The sequence below is a fragment of the Sapajus apella genome, unplaced genomic scaffold, assembly GCF_009761245.1.
Source record: "Sapajus apella isolate SASKATOON/1434 unplaced genomic scaffold, GSC_monkey_1.0 scaffold182, whole genome shotgun sequence".
Classification (NCBI taxonomy): Eukaryota; Metazoa; Chordata; class Mammalia; order Primates; family Cebidae; genus Sapajus; species Sapajus apella.
Genome location: NW_022437122.1, coordinates 281,159 through 300,900, shown reverse-complemented (window position 1 = coordinate 300,900; position 19,742 = coordinate 281,159). Strand labels below are relative to the sequence as shown.

Genomic DNA, 19,742 nt, shown 5'->3' with positions numbered 1-19,742 from the left:
TCCCTCCTTCCCAGACCCAGAGACTCTCCTCTCCCTCCTTCCCAGGCTCGGAGCCCTCCTCTCCCTCCTTGCAGACTCAGAGCCTCTCCTGTATCTCCTTTCCAGGACCCTGGATGCCGCTTGCCCTGCAACTCAGCTGCCTGACCCCAGGAGCCGCTGTACCCGTGAGGTATCCACCTTGCTGCACGTGGCACTCCCCAGATTGCCAGAGCCCAGGCTGGCCTCATCTCCACCATGTCCCTGGACCAGCCCTTGCTCTGACTGTGGCTGACCGCCATGGGATAGGCCACTCTTGTCTCTTGGCTGCTGTTCCCAGGAGGCAGCTCCCTCCTGGCACATAGGAGCTGGCCACAATGGCCCAGAGGGTCAGAACTGGCCAGCCGCGGAGACCAGTGCCCAGAGAAGGGTCTCGACCCACCCAGGGACACAGCAGGTCTGTGGATGGTTGGATGAGGGACCAGGGCTCGCCTCTGTCTCAGGACATTCCAGAATGACAAGGAGATGTCTCTCCCTCTGCCGAAGCACCAGCGTCCCCATCTCCCGTGGGCCGTCTGGGTTGCCTGGTGACTCCAGCATCTGCCTGCTGCCTAACCCAGGGACCCTGGAGAGCCAGAGCTGACTTTTGGCCCTGTGGTAGCCACTGGCTCTGGTCTCAATGCCTGGGCTTGGTGGCCATCAAGAGGGAGCCAGCCAGACCCATGAGGGCCGTAGACCTTGCATATACCCTGCACCAGCAGTGAACAGGCTGAACCCAGCACCCACTTTTCTAATTATGAATGACTAATAAAGCCTATGTTTCTCATCGGGCTCCATGTGCCACCTCCTTGCTCCCAGGGCTGGACCGGTCCTGGCCTTCCCGTCCCCTCTCCAGCAGCCCTGCAGGGGCGTCGGGAGCACGTGGTTCTGGCCAGGGCCACCCCCTCCAGAATCTTGGCTTGGGGTGAGGTTTTAGGCACAGAGGTCCTTGGCATCGGCAGCCCCTGGTGACCTCTGACCCGGGCAGGAGCAGGTGTGTGGTGGTGTCCTGTACCTCCTGGCACACTTCCAGCGCTGTTTCCTGCCCGGCTGCATTGTTCTCTTGAGGTTCTACCTCTGGGTCTCTCCCCTACCAAGTCCAAAGTTGCTGCTTCCCTGCAACGGTGTCCAGTGATGCCTGTGGTCAGCGGGGACATTTTCTGGGCAGAGGGGAGCTGAGAGCCACGCCAGGACCAGGTCCTGGACTCTTGGGGCCCACCTGCCTCACAGGACCCCTCACCCAGTGGAAATCTGGCTCCTAGGCTTCCCGTATCTGGCGCTTCACTCTCTTTCCCTTGGTTCCTGTTCCCCAAACCCCCACTACCCACTCTCCACCACCCCTCCCAGTCCCAGCCCCTCATCCCACTAGATTCGGAGCATCTGGTGGCCTCGGGTGGGGGTGGGGCCACCCTGCCCCATCCTTCCTCCCACACTGCCTCAGCATCTGGCTGTGGGTCTCCAACCTGGCCCTTTCAGGTGAGGTACCTGAGCATCTCCTGCCAGCCTCTGCCCTTTCCTCCAAGCAGCCTTCCAGGCACACAGGGGAGGGGCGAGGTCTCCAGCACGGCTGAGGCCCCACTTAACTTCCTCATCACTTTTCTTCTGTCCCCATCCGGGCTGAGCCCCATGACCTGGGGTGGCTCCAGCTCTCGGTTCCTCAGATGGATGAGTGGCCCCCACCCTGCAGTCCTGTGTCCATGTTGACACCAGGTCTGCACAGCCCCATTCCTGAAGTGACAGCAGAGGCACTCATGAGTGAAGGGTTCTAACCTGGGGGCTGCTCTGAAGTGCTCGTGGGGGAGAACGGTGGCATCTGGTGAACCGTGTGGATGCTGAGAAGCTGGACTCCGGGCACTGTTCTCTCCGCTTTTGTGTTTGTCCCTTGGAGGATTTAAAAAGTGGCTCTGTGATGCGCTAGTTGAAAAGGAAGATGGGAAGGTGTATGGTGGGTGCGAAACGCACTTCCAAGAGGAGGAGATATGGCCTTGGCCACAGGTTGCGTGGCCAGGGCTGACTCAGATGCGTGCTGCCCAGCGCTGGGTCCCCGATGTGGCCGTGGCCTGTGGTGTGGGCTGGCTGGCAGCCAAGCAGGAGGGAGGGCCCGCTGTGTGCCTGACCTCGAGCACGGGCAGCTGGATGTCGACCATCACGTCTTAGCTGCTCCTTTGGCCAGCAGAGGAAGTTCCCTGGATCGAGCTGGAGGGTTGAACTCAGATGGCTGTGCTGGGCCCTGGGCCATCCCAGTTGGGTGTGTCCACCCTGACCCCTGCAGTCCCCGAGCCCAGGTGGCCTCCCCTACTCAGATACCCATGCTGGCTGCCCCCAACCTCCCTGCCTACCAACTCCCAGGCTCATTCACCAGCCACTCCACCAGCTCTGACCCTGACTTCCGGGGTTCCCGCCTCAGTCCTCAGCCTGTGCTGCTGCCCCCTGAAGAGCTTCCTTCCAGGCCTCCATCGGCTGGCGGGGCTTAGCTCTAAAGTTGCCCCAGAGGCCTTTCTAACCAGTCTGATGCCGCCTCTCCCTGGTCACTCTCTCGGCCCCATTGCAGTTTATGCTTTGGTGCCTTGGGTTAGAGTCACTGTCCATGTCGCCAGAGACAGGTTGGCCAGGTGGATTCTCCCCCCGGAGCTGGGGCCTGGAGTCCAGCCCAAGTCCAGGGCGGGCACTCCAAGAATGAGGGCTCTGCTTGCTGAGTCTCCTGAGGGCCAAGGGGCTCTGCTGGAGTCGGGAGCAGGGCTTGGCACCCACATTCCTGTCTGTGCGTCTCCTATTTGAGGATCCTTAACCTGACCTGGCTCTCCCACCAGATGCCACCACCTTCCTGCAGCCTGTGTCCCCAGCACTGTCCAGCACATAGTAGGTGCTCAGGAAATGTCTGGGGCAGAACTCATTCACCTGCCTGTATGTGCTAGGTTCTGTGCACCTGTCACAGCAGCCAAGAGACAGACAAAAAACAGGCCCAGGAGCTGCTCAGAGCCACGCTAGCTTCTTGGAGGGTTTGCCAGCCCCCAAGGGGTCCTAGGACCTGAGGTATCCACTCCAGCCTGTCCTGCCTGTGGACCCAGCTCTGTTCTCATGGGAGACCTGGAAAGTGAACAAGATGTACCCGCTAAGTTGGGTGGGGGTGGGCATGGAGGGACACACAGGGAGCTCAGGAGGGATGGGCAGGGAGGTCAGTAGGCGACCTGGGATGACGGCAAGGGGCCATGCGGAAGTCTGGGAAGAAGATTTGAGGGCGAGGACAGGCTGTACACAAGCCCTGTGAACTGGGCTGGTGTTGGAGAGGCAGGTAGGGGACAGTCACGTAAAGCTGGGGATGACCAACAGGGACAGCGCGATGGGGGGGGGGTTTCCTAACCTCTTTCTTATAATAGAGAGATGATTAGGTAGATTGATAGATGGTAGATACATGGATGGATGGATGGACAGATAGATTAGATGGGTAGATGGATGGATAGATACAGAGAAGATTGATAGAAGCTGTTGTATTAATTTGATGGAAAAAAGTAAAAGATGAACAGATTGACGGATGGATGATAGATGAGAAATAGATGACATATGGATAGTTTGATAGATGATGGATAGAAGATAGATACGTAGGCAGACATAGATCTCAGTGGGTTATTCCAAAGTGAGGAGGTACCGCTGAGCCAGCCCGAAGCCCAGTCTCAGCCCCTCGCTCCCTTACAGGGATCCCTTGCTCGGGTCTCTTCACGACTTAAGTGCCCTGTGTGTGTCCTTGACACTACTTATTCCTGCCCACCTAAAAGCACTGGAAATGTCTGAGTCTAAGTCTTGGGAGAGGGATCTACAGGCTCTCTCCCAGGGCAGTGCTTTCTGTCTGGTTCATCCTTGAAGGACCTGGCCCATTCACTCCACATGCCCAGAGGAAGGACGAGGGCAGCTCATGGCAGATGAGGGGGAAGGTGATGGGCCTCCGTGCAAGGGGTGCTGGGCCCAGGCATGGTCAGCTCTCCCACAGCTCCTCCATCACACTGAAGCTTTGGTAATGGGAGTCCCCTCCTCAGGGAGGAGCAGCTGATTCCAGGTGTATTGAGGAGGTGGCCGTTTGGGACGGGATCCATGCCACACGCTATGCCCAGCCCTCCCTTTTATTTCCTAGGGCCTCCTCTTCCACCTGCCTACAATCAGAGGGGAGTGCCTGTTTCCTCACTGCATTATTCTTAAAAATCAGAGGGCTGGGCCAGGGGTGGTGGCTCACGCCTATAATCCTAGCACTTTGGGAGGCTGAGACGGGTGGATCACCTGAACTCAGGAGTTCATGACCCTACTGAAAATACAAAAAAAATTAGCTGGGCGTGGTGGCACATGCCTGTAATCCCAGCTACCCAGGAGCCTGAGGCACGAGAATTGCTTGAACCCGGGAGGCGCAGGTTGCAGCGAGCTGAGATCGCGCCACTGCACTCTGGCCTGGGTGACAGAGTGAGAGATTTTTGTCTCAAAAAAAAAAAAGGTCCAGATGCTTTCATATTTTTCTTGTCTTTTTCTCAGATACTTTAGGGGAATCACTAACTCCAGGTGCTGTTGACCTGGTGTGACCGGAGGAAGCTGCCCCTCCAGCCGCTGCCTCTGTGGCCCGCAGCCCAGCACATCCTTGTCCTTCCAGCCAGGGACGGCTGGGGTCTCCCACCAGCTGCCTCCAGGGCCGGGCCGTTTTAGGCAGTGTAGCTCACTCCCTCCACCTGTGGCTGCAGCCTGCTCTATGGAGACACACCCCCACCCCCAGCTCCTCTGCAAGGTTCCCTCTCCAGATCTGATCAGGATTTGGGGTCCCACTGACACCCATCCAGCATTTGCTCAGCCAGACCCCAGCTGCAGGAGTGTGGGTGTTCCTCACTGGCCAGAGTCCCAATTCTCGTGCTAACCTTACAGCTCGGGGGAGAAGGCTCTGAGCTGTGATGTGACCCCAGCAGGCTGTGGTGACAACAGCATGCCCCCAATCCCAAGTGCCCCCTCAGGTGCTGGGGACAGTGGGGAGCACAGAGGCTGGACCCCCTCCCAGATTCTGAGCATGTCTGCATGAGGGTGGGTGTCCAGGGCCCACCCAAGGAAGGACAGACCCTGTGGTTGCTGAGACCCAGGTTCCTGCAGAGGTATGAGAGGCACTGGGTGGGCAGGGCCCCTGTGAGCCTCTGGGGAGGAGCCACTGGCCCTGCTCAGAAGGCGCTGAGCCTGCAGGACTGGAAGCAGCAGCACAACAAAGCTGCGTCAGCACCACCAAAACCCGGCCTGTGTTTGCAGTCAACAGGGTCATCTGTCCCAGACCCGGCCCTGGGTTGTGCAAGACCCAGCTGTACTTCCGGGCTCTGAGCTCAAGTGCCCTGTGTCCTTGCTGACCTTAGGCAATTACTCTCCTGGGTTCCATACTAGGCCTCCCAACACCCCTCCCTCAGACCCCTTCCTCACCCCCTCACCTCCCCACCCCTGCCTCACCCCCTCCCTCGCCCCCAACTCCTTCCCTCACCCCTCTCTCACCCCTCCCTTACCCCCTCCCTCACCTCCTCCCCACCCCCCTCATTCCCCTTCCTTCATCTCCCTCCCACACTGAAGCTCCCTCCCTCACACCCCCTTTCCTTCATTTACTGTCCCTCACAGCCCTCTGCATGACCGCTTCAGCTCTCCCACATCTCCTCTGTCACACTGAAGCTTTGGTAATGGGAGTCCCCTCAACCCCAGCATCCCCTACCATTTCTGGCACAGTTCTGGATGTGAGAACAACGTCCCATGTCCAGGTGTGGCAGCCTGGAGGAAACTGTTCTTCTTACTGGGGTATCATGAGGGCTTCCTGGAGGAGATGGCATTCCGGGTAGCTCTGAAGGATGAGTTGATGGGTGGGGCTGGTAAGGAGTCCCAAGTGGAGGGAGCAGCAGGGTCTTTGCCTGAACCCCCGCAGCACAGGTGTGGAGGTGCAGGACACCGCCATCTGCGTGTGTGGTGTGGAGGTGGGGACTCAAGGGGGCCCAAAGGGGCCTTCCTCTCTTTGGAGGACCTAGTTCACTGCTGGTCACGGGAACTGGTTGGCCCGGTGGTTGGCAGGGCAGGGCCTGATGGGTGGCTGAGGCCAGACGTGAGTGCCCATTGTTTTCTCTCCTCCAGGCTCCAGCCTCAAAGGGGAGGTCCTGTGGGGGACCCACCAGGCTGAAGGCGGCAGATGCAAGAGGGGACCTGGCTGATGGTCGGGGATGTCACAGACTCAGCCCCAGGCTTGAGTCCAGTTAGTCAGAGATGGGGCTGTGGGTGGCTGAGTGTGGGGCAGGGTGGTGGTGCACACAGATGGACAGGCAAGGCAGCAGTCCCAGGGCCAGGCGGCCCCTCACTGAGGAATGACATCCCGCCCAGGGGCCTGGGGAGTCAGGGCCTCAGGTCATGTCAGGCAGCCCTGAGGAGGTGTGTGTGTCCTCCAGGGCCTCAGGTGGGGCCACCAAGGACCTGCCCGGCCGCACACCAGCCTGAGTCCTGCTGCCTGGGAGGTTTCCTGCCTTCAGCTGACACAGTAATAGAATGTTAGTGTCCCTGGAGACCCCTCCATCACCCTCCAGGGGCAAGTCATGCCTGTCTACACCCTTGACCCAGACATCTGTCACCTTCACTAAGTGTGTGACAGTTCTTCGCAGCTGGAACCAGGAGGTGAATTCCTAACCGGATTTCTGTGGGGGAGGGGGCTGGGACAGAGCCCAGCTGAAGGAGGAGTCCCGGGCAGGGCTCCCATTTTACAGGTGGGCAGATGGGCTGAGGCTGGAGCACATGCCCCAGGCCCATGGCTCAGGGTGGAGGAGGGAGACAGCAGCCAGGGCTGTCCCCCGGCTGTCCCCCCACCATGGGCACGGGGCAGCCCAGCAGGTGGGAGGGCTCCAAGGCCCTAGCTTTCCTTGCTCCAGCCCTCGGTTCCCTGAAGGGGCAGGCACTGTGATGACCAAAGCAGCAGGGCCGCTGGGTAATCAGAGGTCACAGCCCGGGGTCCATACTCCACCAGCAGCCTGGTTCCCACGGTCCTGTGCGGTGACCCTGTGACTGAGCAGGGCCCCTCCGGGAGCCGCGCCCATCCCCTTGCCCCTCCAGTGGCTTCACCCCTCTACCGCCTCCTTCTGAGGCAAAGCCTGGGTGTCTCCAGAAACCCCCTGGAAAACGCAAACTCACGATGATTCTGTGGGTTGAGAAATACTGTTGTTTCCCCACAAAAAGGCTTCCGGGAAGAGCGGACAAGGCAGAGATCAGGTCTCTGCCCAGGCTCAGCGGCCAGAGAGTGTGTGTGTGTGTGTGTGTGTGTGTGTGTGTGTGTGTCACACAAGGTGGGAGGAGGGGACAGTGTGTGTGGGGGGGCATTTAAGGTGGGAGGGGACAGTGTGTGGGGGCATCTGAGGTGGGAGGGGACAGTGTGGGGGCATCTGAGGTGGGAGGGGACAGTGTATGTGGGGGCATCTGAGGTGGGAGGGGACAGTGTGTGTGTGGGGGCATCTGAGGTGGGAGGGGACAGTGTGTGTGTGGGGCCATCTGAGGTTTGGGGGTGCTGCCTGGGGGCTTATATCTGAGGCAGGTGAGCCCATGTGGAGGGCTCCTGTCTGACATCATGCCAGCAGCTGGGGATGCCGGGAACACCAGGGTCCAGCCCCAGGGGGAGCAGCCATAGCTGCAATAATCTCTGAAACCCTTCTGAAGTTGAGGAATGAGGTAGGCTGACGGAACTTGAATATTTAATATGGGTCAGCACCTTGTAAGGTGAAGATGCGTTTCTTACACAAATTATAAATAATGAAAAATAAGCATTTAGAAAAAGAAGCTGCAGCCCTTGTTGGGCTGGCTGGAGGACTCTTTGGTTGAGTGGCAGGGGAGGCCCTGGGTCTGGGGTGTGTCAGAGCCCCCCCAGGTCATCTGCCAGGAAGGCCAGCAGGTAGCGGCTGACATGTCTGTCGATGATGACAGGTGAGAAGCCAAGGACGCGCCGGGTCCCTGGCAGGCCCTTGGGGTCTAGAAGACAAAATGGGAGGCAGAAGCTCGGAAGCCAGTCCCACAGGTGAATTGTTTTCATCCCTCCCACGGGGGGGTTGGGGGAGCACTGGGGCAGGGTGCCCTTCCCGGTCATGGTCTCGGCTTGAGTTGAAAAGACAAGAATTGGGCAGATTCCAGACCCCCCAGCCCCCATCCAAGTGCCCCAGGGGCCTTTGGGTCCTGCCGTGCGTGCCTGTGTCCCTGCACCCAGTGGACCTCCCAGCACAACAAACTCAGGCATCACAGAAAAGGGGAGACAGGCCAGGTCAGGCCAGGTGCCAGCAGAGGGGCCTGGCAGGCTCCTTGCATCAGGTGTGGCTGGTGGAGACCCAAGGCCCTGGGGCATGTGACCTGCTCAAGGGCCCCACATGGCTCAAGGTCAGAGGTGTGGCCAAAGTCACAGGTGTGGCAGGGCCTTCTAACACCTGGAGTCCTGGCTGCACCCTCCTCCCACTAAGGGTCATCATTCTCTGGTTCCCAAGGGTGCTAGGGGCAGTGGACACTGGGGGCCTCCTCACATCCCATTTCTCATGAGCCCTGCCAGGTGACACTATCCCACTGCACAAGTACGGACACTGAGGTACAGAGAGGCCAAGGGGTCCTGAATTGGGCAGGGTCCGGGGCCCTAGCTTGGTGGCAGAGGGGAAGCAAGCCCAGCCCGTGAGGGTCCGCCTGCACCCACCTGGCGGATAGCAGTACAGGAGCAGGGCCAGTCCCACGGCAAGGCCCAGGCCAGCCAGGAAGCTCATGGGTCCTGGGGAGAAGCCAGTGTGAACAGGGCTCCCCTGGGCCTCAGAGGGGTGGGGTCCTGAGACCCAGGGCTGTGCAGGGGAGTCGGGGTGCCAGGCTGAGGTGCTGCCTGAAGAGCCCCCAAGCGAGCACCATAGGGGGTCTGTCACCAACAGAAGGCCAGGAATGGAGCCAGACTCGGGGTGGAGAAGCCCCTGAGGCGGAGATGGAGCCCTGGGGAGGGTAAAGAGAGAGGGGGAGAGAGGGAGGGGCAGCAGGGAGGCGTTACCCCTGTCACTCAGCTCGCTGATCTGGCTGCCCGAGTCTAGCTCTGTGCAATCTGAGTTCTCTGGAAACAAAACCACAGAGCACAGTTAGTCAGTCAATGGGCAGGGCCAGAGGGCAAGCCGGTCACCCTGCAGGAAGCCCAGGCCATCACTGCCTCCCGAGGCTGCCAGGCCGGACCAGACCGTGGGACATGAGGCCAGCCCTCCTTAGGAACTATGCACAGTCTGGGTTCTCTCCTCTGGTCCAGTTCTTGTGACTTCAAGGGCCATGGGCATCGGAGGGCCATTGCACCCTGGTGGCCACAGGCACCGAACATGGCACGAACATAGCTGCGGACAGCGTGGGTGCTGTCAGCATGGTGGCTGCCTCACTGGGTGCAGTTGGCCGGAGCTTTCTGCCCAGGCCTCCCTGGGAGGCTCTCTAGCCTGTGACGTGCTGGAGACTTTTAGGCACCTGGGAGCCATAGAAGCTGCTCTACCTCCAGCAGGGCCAAGGCTTGGCCCTGCCTGGTTCTGAAAGCCCCCTGAGGCATACTCGTGGCTGGGGAGGGAGAGACAGTCCTACCTTTGGGGCTGGGCCTGCCCTTGAGCTCTCCCTGCCCACCATCTGCATTGTGTCCTGTGGAGGCTGGGAGGCCTCCAGGGGGTGAGAGACCCCAGTCCAGTAGCCTAGGATGAGCCAGCCCCGTCCAGTCCCTCTGGTCTCTGTCCTATTGTCTGAATGTCGAGGGGCAGCAACCCGTCCTCCAGGGCCCTGAGCATGGAGGCGTCAGATCCAAGCTGCCATCTTCGCTTTGATGTGTCCCCCAGGTCTTAGCAGTTCTGAGGGCCCCGGCTACTGGCATCCACATGACTCCCGGAGCCTGACCGCATGCCGCCTGGGGACAGGAACCTCAAAACCGAAATGCACGTGCTTGGGACCAGCCACCCGTGCCCGGCAATGCCCTGTGGAAACACCCGCACGTGTGCAGATCGCTGCAATGAAAGGGCCTGTCATGGGGTTGGGTAATTCCAGCTGGGACCGCCTAGGAGCGTCATGCAGCTGTGGGAACAAGGCTGCTACCCACGTAGATATGAAGGGATCCCCCTGGAATGAGGCTACAAAAGGAAGAGCAAGAGTAGATGTACAGGATGCCCCCTTCTGCGTGGAAACTGCCATGAGAGAGACGGAGGAGAGGGAGTGGAGACAGAGGCTGACGTCTGCACTGCCTGAGCCTGCCACACTCTCCCCTCAGGGTGGCCTCTAGCGAGTGGCTGGGTGAGAGGGGATGCCAGGCCTGGGCTGCAGCAGACTTGGATGGTCTGGAGGACATCCATGCCATCAACAGCAGGCTGGGGTGCTCTCCCTGGGCCAGCACCAAGCATGCGTGGCTGGCGATGTGAAACTTACGCAGAGCGTGGCGGCTGGGCAGGCGGCTGTGCAGGGGCTGGGCGTGGATGTACAGGGCTCGGTAGAACTCCTGGCAGTCCCGCTCGCCACTCCGCTGCAGGTGGCTCAGGAGGTCACAGAGCCGCACACGCAAGGACGCCTTGGGGTTCCGGAACTGAGGGTACAAGGGGGTGCCAGGGAGGATCAGGCAAGAGGGGCTGGCTGTGGGGCAGGGCTGAGTGCCAGGCTCAGGCCCCCAGCCTCAGCTTCCCCATCGGGTGTCAGGATACCTGCTGGACCCTGTGACACCCTGCCCGCCACCCACACACCACAGCGCCTGGCACTGCCTCTGTCGCAGGTATCACTGCTACTCCTCATACTCCCTGTGGGGCGGGAGGTTGGGAAACTGAGGATGGGAGCGGTCACAAGGAAAGCACAGGGCCAGTGACATCATTCCAAGTGTTGGGACTTAGCGTGGCTTCCTGTGTGACTTTAGCCAGCTACTCTACCCCTCTGAGACTTGGTTTCTTCATTTGTAAAAAGGGGATAATGAACCCACACGGTAGGCTACGGCAGGAATCAATGAAGTGATGGCATAAGTGCTGACTTCTGTGATTCAAGTATTTAAAACATAAGTTGAAGCTCATTATATGGCTCATGTCTATAATCCTAGCACTTTGGGAGGCCGAGGCAGGCGGATCAGGAGTTTCAGGCCGGGAGTTTAACAGCAGCCAGGCCAACATAGTAAAACCCCGTCTCTACTAAAAGTACCAAAAATGAGCCAGGTATGGTGATACATGTTTGTAATCCCAGCTACTTGGGAGGCTGAGGCCAGAGGATCACTTGAAGCTAGGAGGCGGAGGTTGCTTTGAGCCGAGATCACACCACTGCACTCCAGCCTGGGCCACAGAGACTCTATCTCAAAACAAAAAACAGAAAAAAAAAAAAAAAGGTTGATGAACGTATTGGCTCTTTTGATGTGTCTGACAGAGAAATGTGTGGTTCTCAAGGTCAGTGGACAGGCCACACTGGGACTTGACCTGTAGGACCAGGAGTCTGTGGCCTGGTGCTGCCACCTGGTGGCAACATACCATTCTACACGGCCACAGGGAACCGGAGTTGCCATTCCCTGGCAGTATGGAAATGGCAGACACATGGGTGACAGGAGCTACGGTGCCTGGGAGGAAGAAATATGTGCTTTTCTTTGTATAAACATCTGAAACTTTCTCAACTTTTAAAAAGTGAACATGTATTAGACTTCAATTACAATAATAAGTGATGGATTTGAGCGCCTAACTTGCAAAATGACCGTACCACCGTCATAGCAGAAGCAGCACCTGAGCCGGGAGCAGGGCCTGTGTTGACTCCTGTTCTGCTGTGGGCCAACCTCACTGGTCCAGGAAATGCTCCAACCCTCAGGACAGCCCTGCATGTGGCATCATGACCCCTTGCTACGTGAGGAAATGACAGCTCCAAGAGGAGAAGGGACTCAATTGTAGTCACCCAGAGGGGAAAGAGGCTGGCAGGACCTGTACCCCAAAGGCCTAGCAGTCTCTGGCACCCACAGCCCATCCCTCTGGTCTTGGTGATGGCTGTCAAGGAACAACTGGCTCAGCAGGGGCACCAGAGCCACAGACATGGGTGGGGCCGGCAGGGGGTACCCAACTCTCTCATCCTATGTCCCCTCAGGGCCACTGGGCACTGGGGGGATGGGCAGAACAGACCTCCCAGGACAGAACCCAGGAATTGCATCTTAAATGCCATCTCCAGCAGAGCCACCCTGGTGTGCCCAGCTCTGCAGCTCTGAGAGGCCAGGGCCATGGGACAGAGTGACAGCCACTGGCCCTGAGCACTTTCCCATGTAATAGGATGAACTCAGGATGTAACCTGACACTCCTGAGATGAGTGACCTGGGCAAGTGGCTGCCTCTTGGGCCTTGGGACCACCTCTGTGAAATGGGTGATGAGCATGGCTGCTGACAGGGCTGTAGGGCCGTCTAGGGACGAGGGCTCTTGGGCAGGCATTTACTTGGCTCAGCTCAGCCAGTCCTCACCACACCTGCCAGCCCAGGGCTCAAGGCGTCCACTCCACCATGGGGAAGCTGGGGCTCTTGGGGGACCAACCGGCTCAGCACTGCTGAGAGGGGCAGAGTGAGGTGCGGCTGTGGGTCAGCATCTGCTTGCCTAGAAGCTTGGCTGCCTACCTGTGACATGCTGGGCTGCCTACCTGTGACATGCTGGGCTGCCTACCTGTGACATGCTGGGCTGCCTACCTGTGACATGCTGGGCTTTCCAGCCTCGTACAGCAACGTAGAAATTAGAGAAAAGGAAGCAACATTTGCCCACTTTGAACCTTCGGAAGATGCAGAGTGCAAAGCCCTGTGGCACTGGGGTGGGCCAGGCCCAACCTCTGGTCCCCATCCCACTTCAGCTCTCCCTCTGCCCCTCCCTCCTCAGCCTTCCCTCTCATCCCCTGTCTCGTCTCTCCCACCTACCGCGTCTTATACTGTCGTGTGCTTCGTGTGTCATCACGTGTTATCTCCTGTAACCCTCCCGGCCACTGGGGAAGGGGACAGCAAGCCCAATTACATATGAAGAAACCGAGGCACAGAGACCTGATGATGTTCTGATCTCATCTGGGCTTACCCCAAAGGGCCAGTTTATAGCTCAGGCAGCCTTAATAGCCAGGTCCAGATGTGTCACCTCTGAATCCTGACATACCTAGTGTGTCGTCCTGTGAGAGAATGACCCAGGGCCGGTCACCAGCTTCTCCCAGCCCAGAAAGGAAGGGAAACTGCACAGTGTCTCGGGCACCCCCCTCACCTCCTCAGCACCTTTTCCGCCTCCTTGTTGGTAAGGATCTGTGGGTAGTAGCGGTTCAGCTGGAGGATGATCCTGTCCACCTGCTGCTCACTCAAGCGCCCGTGGCCTGTCAGGAAAGGCGTGTCCTGCACCAGGCGGTCGCAGTAGGTCTGATCTAAAACAGAGAGCACAGGTGTATGAGCCAGCACAGCCCAAGGGGACCAGAGACAGCAGCCTCATGCTGACACTGACCACAGGAGGGCATCGCCCCTGAGGAGGGTGCCCACCAAGAGGGTACATCTGCAGGGTCACAGCCATCCCAGCCTGTGTGGTGCACATTGCACAGCTGAGAGCTGCCCCTGGCCTGCCAATCTGCCTCCTGCCAACCCGCCTCGTCAGAGGGTCGAAGTGAGGGGTTGTGGTGGAAACCCACTTTCACAGAGCTTATCACAGAAAACAAACTCAGAGGGGCTAAGAATCCACTTTTCAAGGGCTACCTGCAGGGCCATCAGGAAACAGCTGATGTCTGCGGAAGGCACAGGTGACACAGGTGGCTCAGAATGCCCAGGGCCAGGCGCAGTGGCTCAGACCAGGCATGATGGCTCACGCTTGTAATGCCAGCATTTTGGGAGGCTGAGGTGGGTGGACCACTTGAGCTCCGGAGTTCAAAATCGAGAATGCCCAGACGTGGGCTCTGCAGATCTTCACAGTGGCACAGATACAGGGACACAGGGCTCAGGGTGGCCTGTGCTGGCATCACCATGGGACACAATGTGTCTTCAAGGTCCTAAGAAGCTTCTACCAACAGTAAACCAGTGAGTTCTCCCAGAGTTAGAAATGCTTTTCACTTGCCTTTTTTTCCCCCAGAATCACCATTAAACATCATTGTACCATTCTGTTCCATTAAGAATGATTCTTAGAATGACAGATCTTTAAGGCTGAGCGGCGGAGTGACGATGGGAGGGCATGGAGAGGATGGGGCACAGGATCCCCGCGGGGACTGAGCCAGGGGACTGAACAAGTGCGTCACCTTACAGACTTGTGGCAGCTTGTCCTGTTTCCCCATGGACAGAGGGGAAAACACAAATTAAATATTTAGAGAACATAACACAAAAGAAAATGAGAAGGGAATCTAAATGTGTTACTCTAAAAAAATCAACAAAATACAAAAGAAAGCAGTAACAGAATAGATGAGGGTCAAAAAAGCTACAAGACATACAGGAAAAAAATAGCAAAATGGCAGTAGTAATGCATTCCTTGTCAGCAGTTACTTCAAATGTAAATAGGTTAAACTTTCTTTTTTTTTTTTTTTTGAGATGGAGTCTTGCTGTGCTGCCCAGGCTGGAATGCCATGGCCGGATCTCGGCTCACTGCAACCTCTTCATCCTGGGTTCAAGCAATTCTCCCTGGGATTACAGGCATGTGCCACCATGCCTGGCTAGTTTTGCAGGTTTTTTTTAGTAGAGACAGGGTTTCACCATGTTGGCCAGGCTGGTGTCAAACTCTTGACCTCAGGTGATCTGCCTGCCTCAGCCTTCCAAAGTGCTGGGATTACAGGCGTGAGCCACCATGCCCAGCCAAACTTTCCTATCAAAAGGCATAGATTGGCAGAATGGATTTTTCAAACATGATACAACTATATGCTGTCTACAAAAGACTCACTTCAGATCTAAAGGCACAAAGAGGTTGAAAATGAAAGGATGTAAAAAAAATCCTATACAAATAGTAACCAAAAGAGAGCTGAGGTAGCTATACTAATATCAGACAAAATAGACTGTAAGTAAAAACTGTGACAAGAGATTAAAAAGCATATTATGTATTAATAAAAGGATAAATCCATCAAGAATATGTAACAGTTATAAACATATATGCACCAAATATCAGAGCTTCAAAATGTACGAAGCAAACACTGGCAGAATTGAAGGGAGAAATAGATATCTCTGTATTTGGAGACTTCAAAACACCACCTACAATAAGAGATAGAACCACCAGACAGAAGATAAATGAGGAACGAGAGGACTCCAGCAACACCATAAGCCAATTATACCTGGTAGACATATATAGAACACTATCTCCAATCATAGAGAATAGACATTTTTCTCAAGTGCACATGAAACATTCCCCTAGATAGGCCACAAAACGAGTTTTATTTATTTATTTGTTTTTTGAGACAGAGTCTCACACTGTTGCCCAGGCTATAGTGCAGTGGTGCGATCTCAGCTTACTGCAGTCTCCATCTCCTGGGTTCAAGCGATTCTCCTGCCTCAGCCTCCCAAGCAGCTGGGACTACAGGGGTGTGCCACCTCGCCCAGCTAATGTTTTAGTATTTTTAGCAGAGACTGGCCAGGATGGTCTTGATCTCTGGACTTCATGATCCATCCACCTCGACCTCCCAAAGTGCTGGGATTACAGGTGTGAGCCAACACGCCTGGCCAAAAATAAGTTTTAAAATATTTAAAAAGGTTAAAATCATACAATAATATTTTCTGATCACATAGAATGAAGACATACATCAATAATAGAAAACTGAAAAACTCACAAATATGATAAAATTAAATAGCCAATGAGGCCAGGCGTGGTGGTTCACACCTGTAATCCCAGTACTTTGGGAAGTTGAGGCAGTCAGATCACTTAAGGCCAGGAGTTCGAGACCAGCCTGGCTAACATGGCGAAACCCCATCTCTATTAAAAATACAAAAATTAGCCGTACATGGTGATGCACACCAGTAATCCCAGCTACCTGGGAGGCTGAGGCACAAGAATTTGCTTCAACCTGGGAAGTGGAGGTTGTAGTGAGCTGAAATTGCACCACTGCACTCCAGCCTGGATGACAGAGTGAGACTCTGTCTCAAACAAACAACCAATGGATCAAAAAAGAAATCATGAGGGAAATTAGAAAATTACATGAGAAAACCATACACACAGACACACACACATACACACACACACACACACACACACAAAGACCCTATACCACACCAAAACCTGGGATGCAGCAAAAGCAATGCTGAGAGGGCAAATTACAGTTGCAAATGCATATATTTTAAAAAATCTTAAATCAGTAACCTAACATTACAACTTAAGGAATGAGAAAAGGAAAGAGTAAAGACCAGAGAGATTGAAGAGCAAACTAAACCCAAAGGTCACAGAAGGAAGGAAATAATAAAGATTACGGTGAACACAAATGAAATAATCAAAAAACTGTGGAGAAAAATCAAGAAAACCAAAGTTGATTCTCTGATAAGACCAATAAAAATGACGAAGCTAGCTAGACTGACAAAAACAAGACTCAAATTACTATTATCAGGACTGAAAGTGAGGACATTACCATGAACTTTACAGAAATAAAAAGGAATATAAGAATATACTATGAACATCTGTATACCAACAAATTGGATAAATGAAATGAAAACATTCCCAAAACGCAATCTACCAAAACTAAATCACAAAGAAATAAAAAACCTGACCAATAACTAGTAAGAAGATTAAATCATTAATCAAAAATGTCCCAGGAAAGAAAAGCTCAGGACCAGATAGCTTTGTTGATTAATTCTAGCATACATTTAAAGAAGAAATAATACCAATCCTCCTCAAACTTTTCCAAAAAAACTGAAGAGGAGGGAACACTCCATAACTAATTCTATGAGGTCAGCTTCACTCTGATTCCAAAGTCAGACAAAGACGCTTTAAGAAAAGAAAACCACTTTGGGAGACAAGCAAGAGAGTCACTTGAGGCCAGGAATTCAAGATCACTTGGGCAACACAGCAAGACCTTGTGTCTGCAAAAAGAGAAAAATGGAAAAGAACACTACAGACCAATACTCCTTATGTATATTGATGGAAAAATCAGCAAAATACTAACAAATCAAATTCAGCAGCATATTAAAAGAATTATAGATTGATTTATTCCTGGAATACAAGGATGGTTCAACATGTAAAAATGAAAAAAATCTATCAAGGAAGTATACTGCATTAATAAGATGAAGGAAAAAAATTACATAGCCATCTCAGTTGATGCAGAAAAAGCATTTGATAAATGTCAAATTCCTTTCTTGATATAAACATTCAATTAATTAGGTCTAGAAGATGCTATGGTTTGAATGTGTCAAAAAGCATGTATTGGAAACTTAATGCCCAATGTAACAGTACTGAGAGAGAATGCCCAACGAGAGGTGTGTAGGTCATCAGGGCTCTACCATCACGAATGGATTAATGCCAATCATAAAAGGGCTTGAAGCTTCACGTTTGTTTCTTCCTCTCTTGCTCCTTCTTATTCTCTCTAGCCCTTCTGCCTTCCACCGTGGGATCACACATCAAGAAGGCCCTCACCAGATGCCAGCTTGGACTTCCAAACCTCTAGAAGCATGAGCCTAAAAATTTCTGCTCATTATAAATTCCCCAGTTTCAAGTGTTCTGTTCCAGCAGCACAAAACAGACTAAGACAGAAGGAAACTTCCTCAACATGATAAAGGCCATAGAGTGGGCACTCTGTCTCTGAAGCTTCCATATCCAGGGATTAAATCAACAACAGATATAAAATATTTGGGAAAGAGCAATAAAAAATAACAATACAACAAAAAATACAAGCTTTAAAAATACAGTATAATACTTATTTACATAGCATTTACATTGTATTAGGTATTATAAGTAACTTAGAGATGATTTAAAATATATGGGAGGATGTGTGTAGGTGCAAATATTATACCATTTTACATAAGGGATTTGAACATCCTCAGTTTTTTTTTTTTTTTTTTGAGACAGGGTCTTTCTCTGTCACCAGGCTGGAGCGCAGTGGTACAACCTCAGCTCACTGCAACCTCCGCCTCCTGGGTTCAAGTGATTCTTCCGCTTCAGCCTCCCGAGTAGCTGGGATTACAGGCATGTGTCACCAGGCCCAGCTAATTTTTGCATTTTTAGTAGAGATGGGGTTTCACCATGTTGGCCAGGATAGTCTCCATCTGTCGACCTTGTGATCCACCTGCCTTGGCCTCCCAAAGTGCTGGGATCTAAGTGCTGGGATTACAGGTAGAGCCACCTCACCCAGCCTGTTGAAGGATATTTTTATATGAAAAGCCCACAGCTCACATCATACCTTAATGGTGAAAGACTGAAAGCTTTCTCTTTAAGATCAGGAAGAAAATGAAGATGTCTACTTTCACCACTTCTATTCAACCTAGTATTGGAAGTTCTAACCAGAGCAATTAGTCAAGAAAAGGAAAAGGAAATAAAAGGCATCCAAATTGTATAGGAAAAAGTAAACTTTTTTCTGTTCACAGATGATGTGATTTTATACAGAGAAAACCCTAAAATCTTTTTTTTTTTTTTTTTTTTTTATTGAGACAGTCTCACTCTGTCACCAGGCGCCAGGCTGGCGTGCAGTGGTGCAACCTCGGCTCACTGCAACCTCCACTCCTGGATTCAGGCAATTCTCCTGCCTCAGCCTCCTGAGTAGCTGGAACTACACTGGCGTGCCACCATGCCCAGCTAATTTTTTGTATTTTTTAGTAGAGATGGGGTTTCACCATGTTGGCCTGGATGGTCTCAATCTCTTGACCTCGTGATCCACCTGCTTCGGCTTCCCAAAGTGCTGGGATTACAGGCGTGAGTCACTGCACATGGCCAAAATCTTTTTCTTTAAAGTTGGAGCTAATTAAAATCATGCAGCAAGGTTGCAAGATAATAAAATCAACACACAAAATTATTTCATCTCTACATACTAACAATGAACAATCCAAAAACTAGGAAAACTACTCAATTTACAATAGCATTGAAAAGAATAAAATACTTAGGGAAAAATTTAATCAAGAAGATGAAAATCTTGTACACTGAAAACCACAAAACACTGCTGCAAGCACTACCCAAAGCAATCTACAGATTGAAAGCAATCCCTATTAAAACCTCAAGAGTTTTTTGCAGAAATAGAAAAAGCCAACTCCTATAGAATTTCAAGATACCTGTATAGCCAACAACAAAAATCTTAAAAAAGCAAAACAAAACAAAACACCACCACCATCACCACAACCACCACCAAAACAGGGTTGGAAGACTCATATTTCCTGCTTTCCAAAATTAGTGTAAAAAACTACAATAATGAAAACAATGTGGTACTTTCATAAAGAAAGACTTACGGGTCACTGGCATAGAATAAGAGAGTCTAGAGTTAAACCCTATTTTTAATTAAAAGAGTGGGAAAAAAGAGAGTGAAAAAACAGTTCACATAAATAGGAGAAATATTTGCAAAGCATATATCTCACAAGGGATTAGTATTCATACTCCATAAAGAACTCCTACAACTGGGCCGGGCGCGGTGGCTCAAGCCTGTAATCCCAGCACTTTGGGAGGCCGAGGCGGGTGGATCACGAGGTCAAGAGATGGAGACCATCCTGGTCAACATGGCGAAACCCTGTCTCTACTAAAAATACAAAAACATTAGCTGGGCATGGTGGTGCGTGCCTGTAATCCCAGCTACTCAGGAGGCTGAGGCAGGAGAATTGCCTGAACCCAGGAGGCGGAGCTTGCAGTGAGCCGAGA

At 53.3% G+C, this 19,742-nt stretch overlaps 2 protein-coding genes across 9 annotated transcripts in view; one reads left to right on the top strand and one right to left on the bottom strand.

Moving 5' to 3' along the window:
• The window catches only part of NINJ1 (ninjurin 1), a 12,929-nt gene extending 12,121 nt beyond the window's left edge, over positions 1–808 (top strand). For 2 of the 3 annotated variants that reach the window (XM_032268517.1, XM_032268519.1), the window contains exon 3: positions 106–807. In XM_032268517.1, coding sequence (XP_032124408.1) covers positions 106–341 — 236 coding nt within the window. In that variant the 3' untranslated portion in view covers positions 342–807. Of the gene's footprint in view, positions 1–105 lie in introns of all 3 variants that reach the window. The other variant, XM_032268518.1, reaches the window with a different exon arrangement.
• A 6,905-nt stretch (positions 809–7,713) lies between these two features.
• CARD19 (caspase recruitment domain family member 19) overlaps positions 7,714–19,742 on the bottom strand; it is an 18,301-nt gene continuing 6,272 nt past the window's right edge. The window contains exons 2-6 of one of the 6 annotated variants that reach the window (XR_004265488.1): positions 13,233–13,386; positions 10,432–10,585; positions 9,044–9,103; positions 8,708–8,779; positions 7,714–8,004 (exon numbers count right to left, since the gene is read on the bottom strand). Coding sequence is in view for 3 of the 6 variants with exons in the window: in XM_032268513.1 (XP_032124404.1) it covers positions 7,889–8,004; positions 8,708–9,103; positions 10,432–10,585; positions 13,244–13,386 (809 nt within the window). In the remaining 3 variants the exon portion in view is untranslated. Of the gene's footprint in view, positions 8,005–8,707; positions 10,586–13,232; positions 13,387–19,742 lie in introns of all 6 variants that reach the window. The other 5 variants (XM_032268514.1, XR_004265487.1, XR_004265489.1 and 2 more) reach the window with 5 other exon arrangements.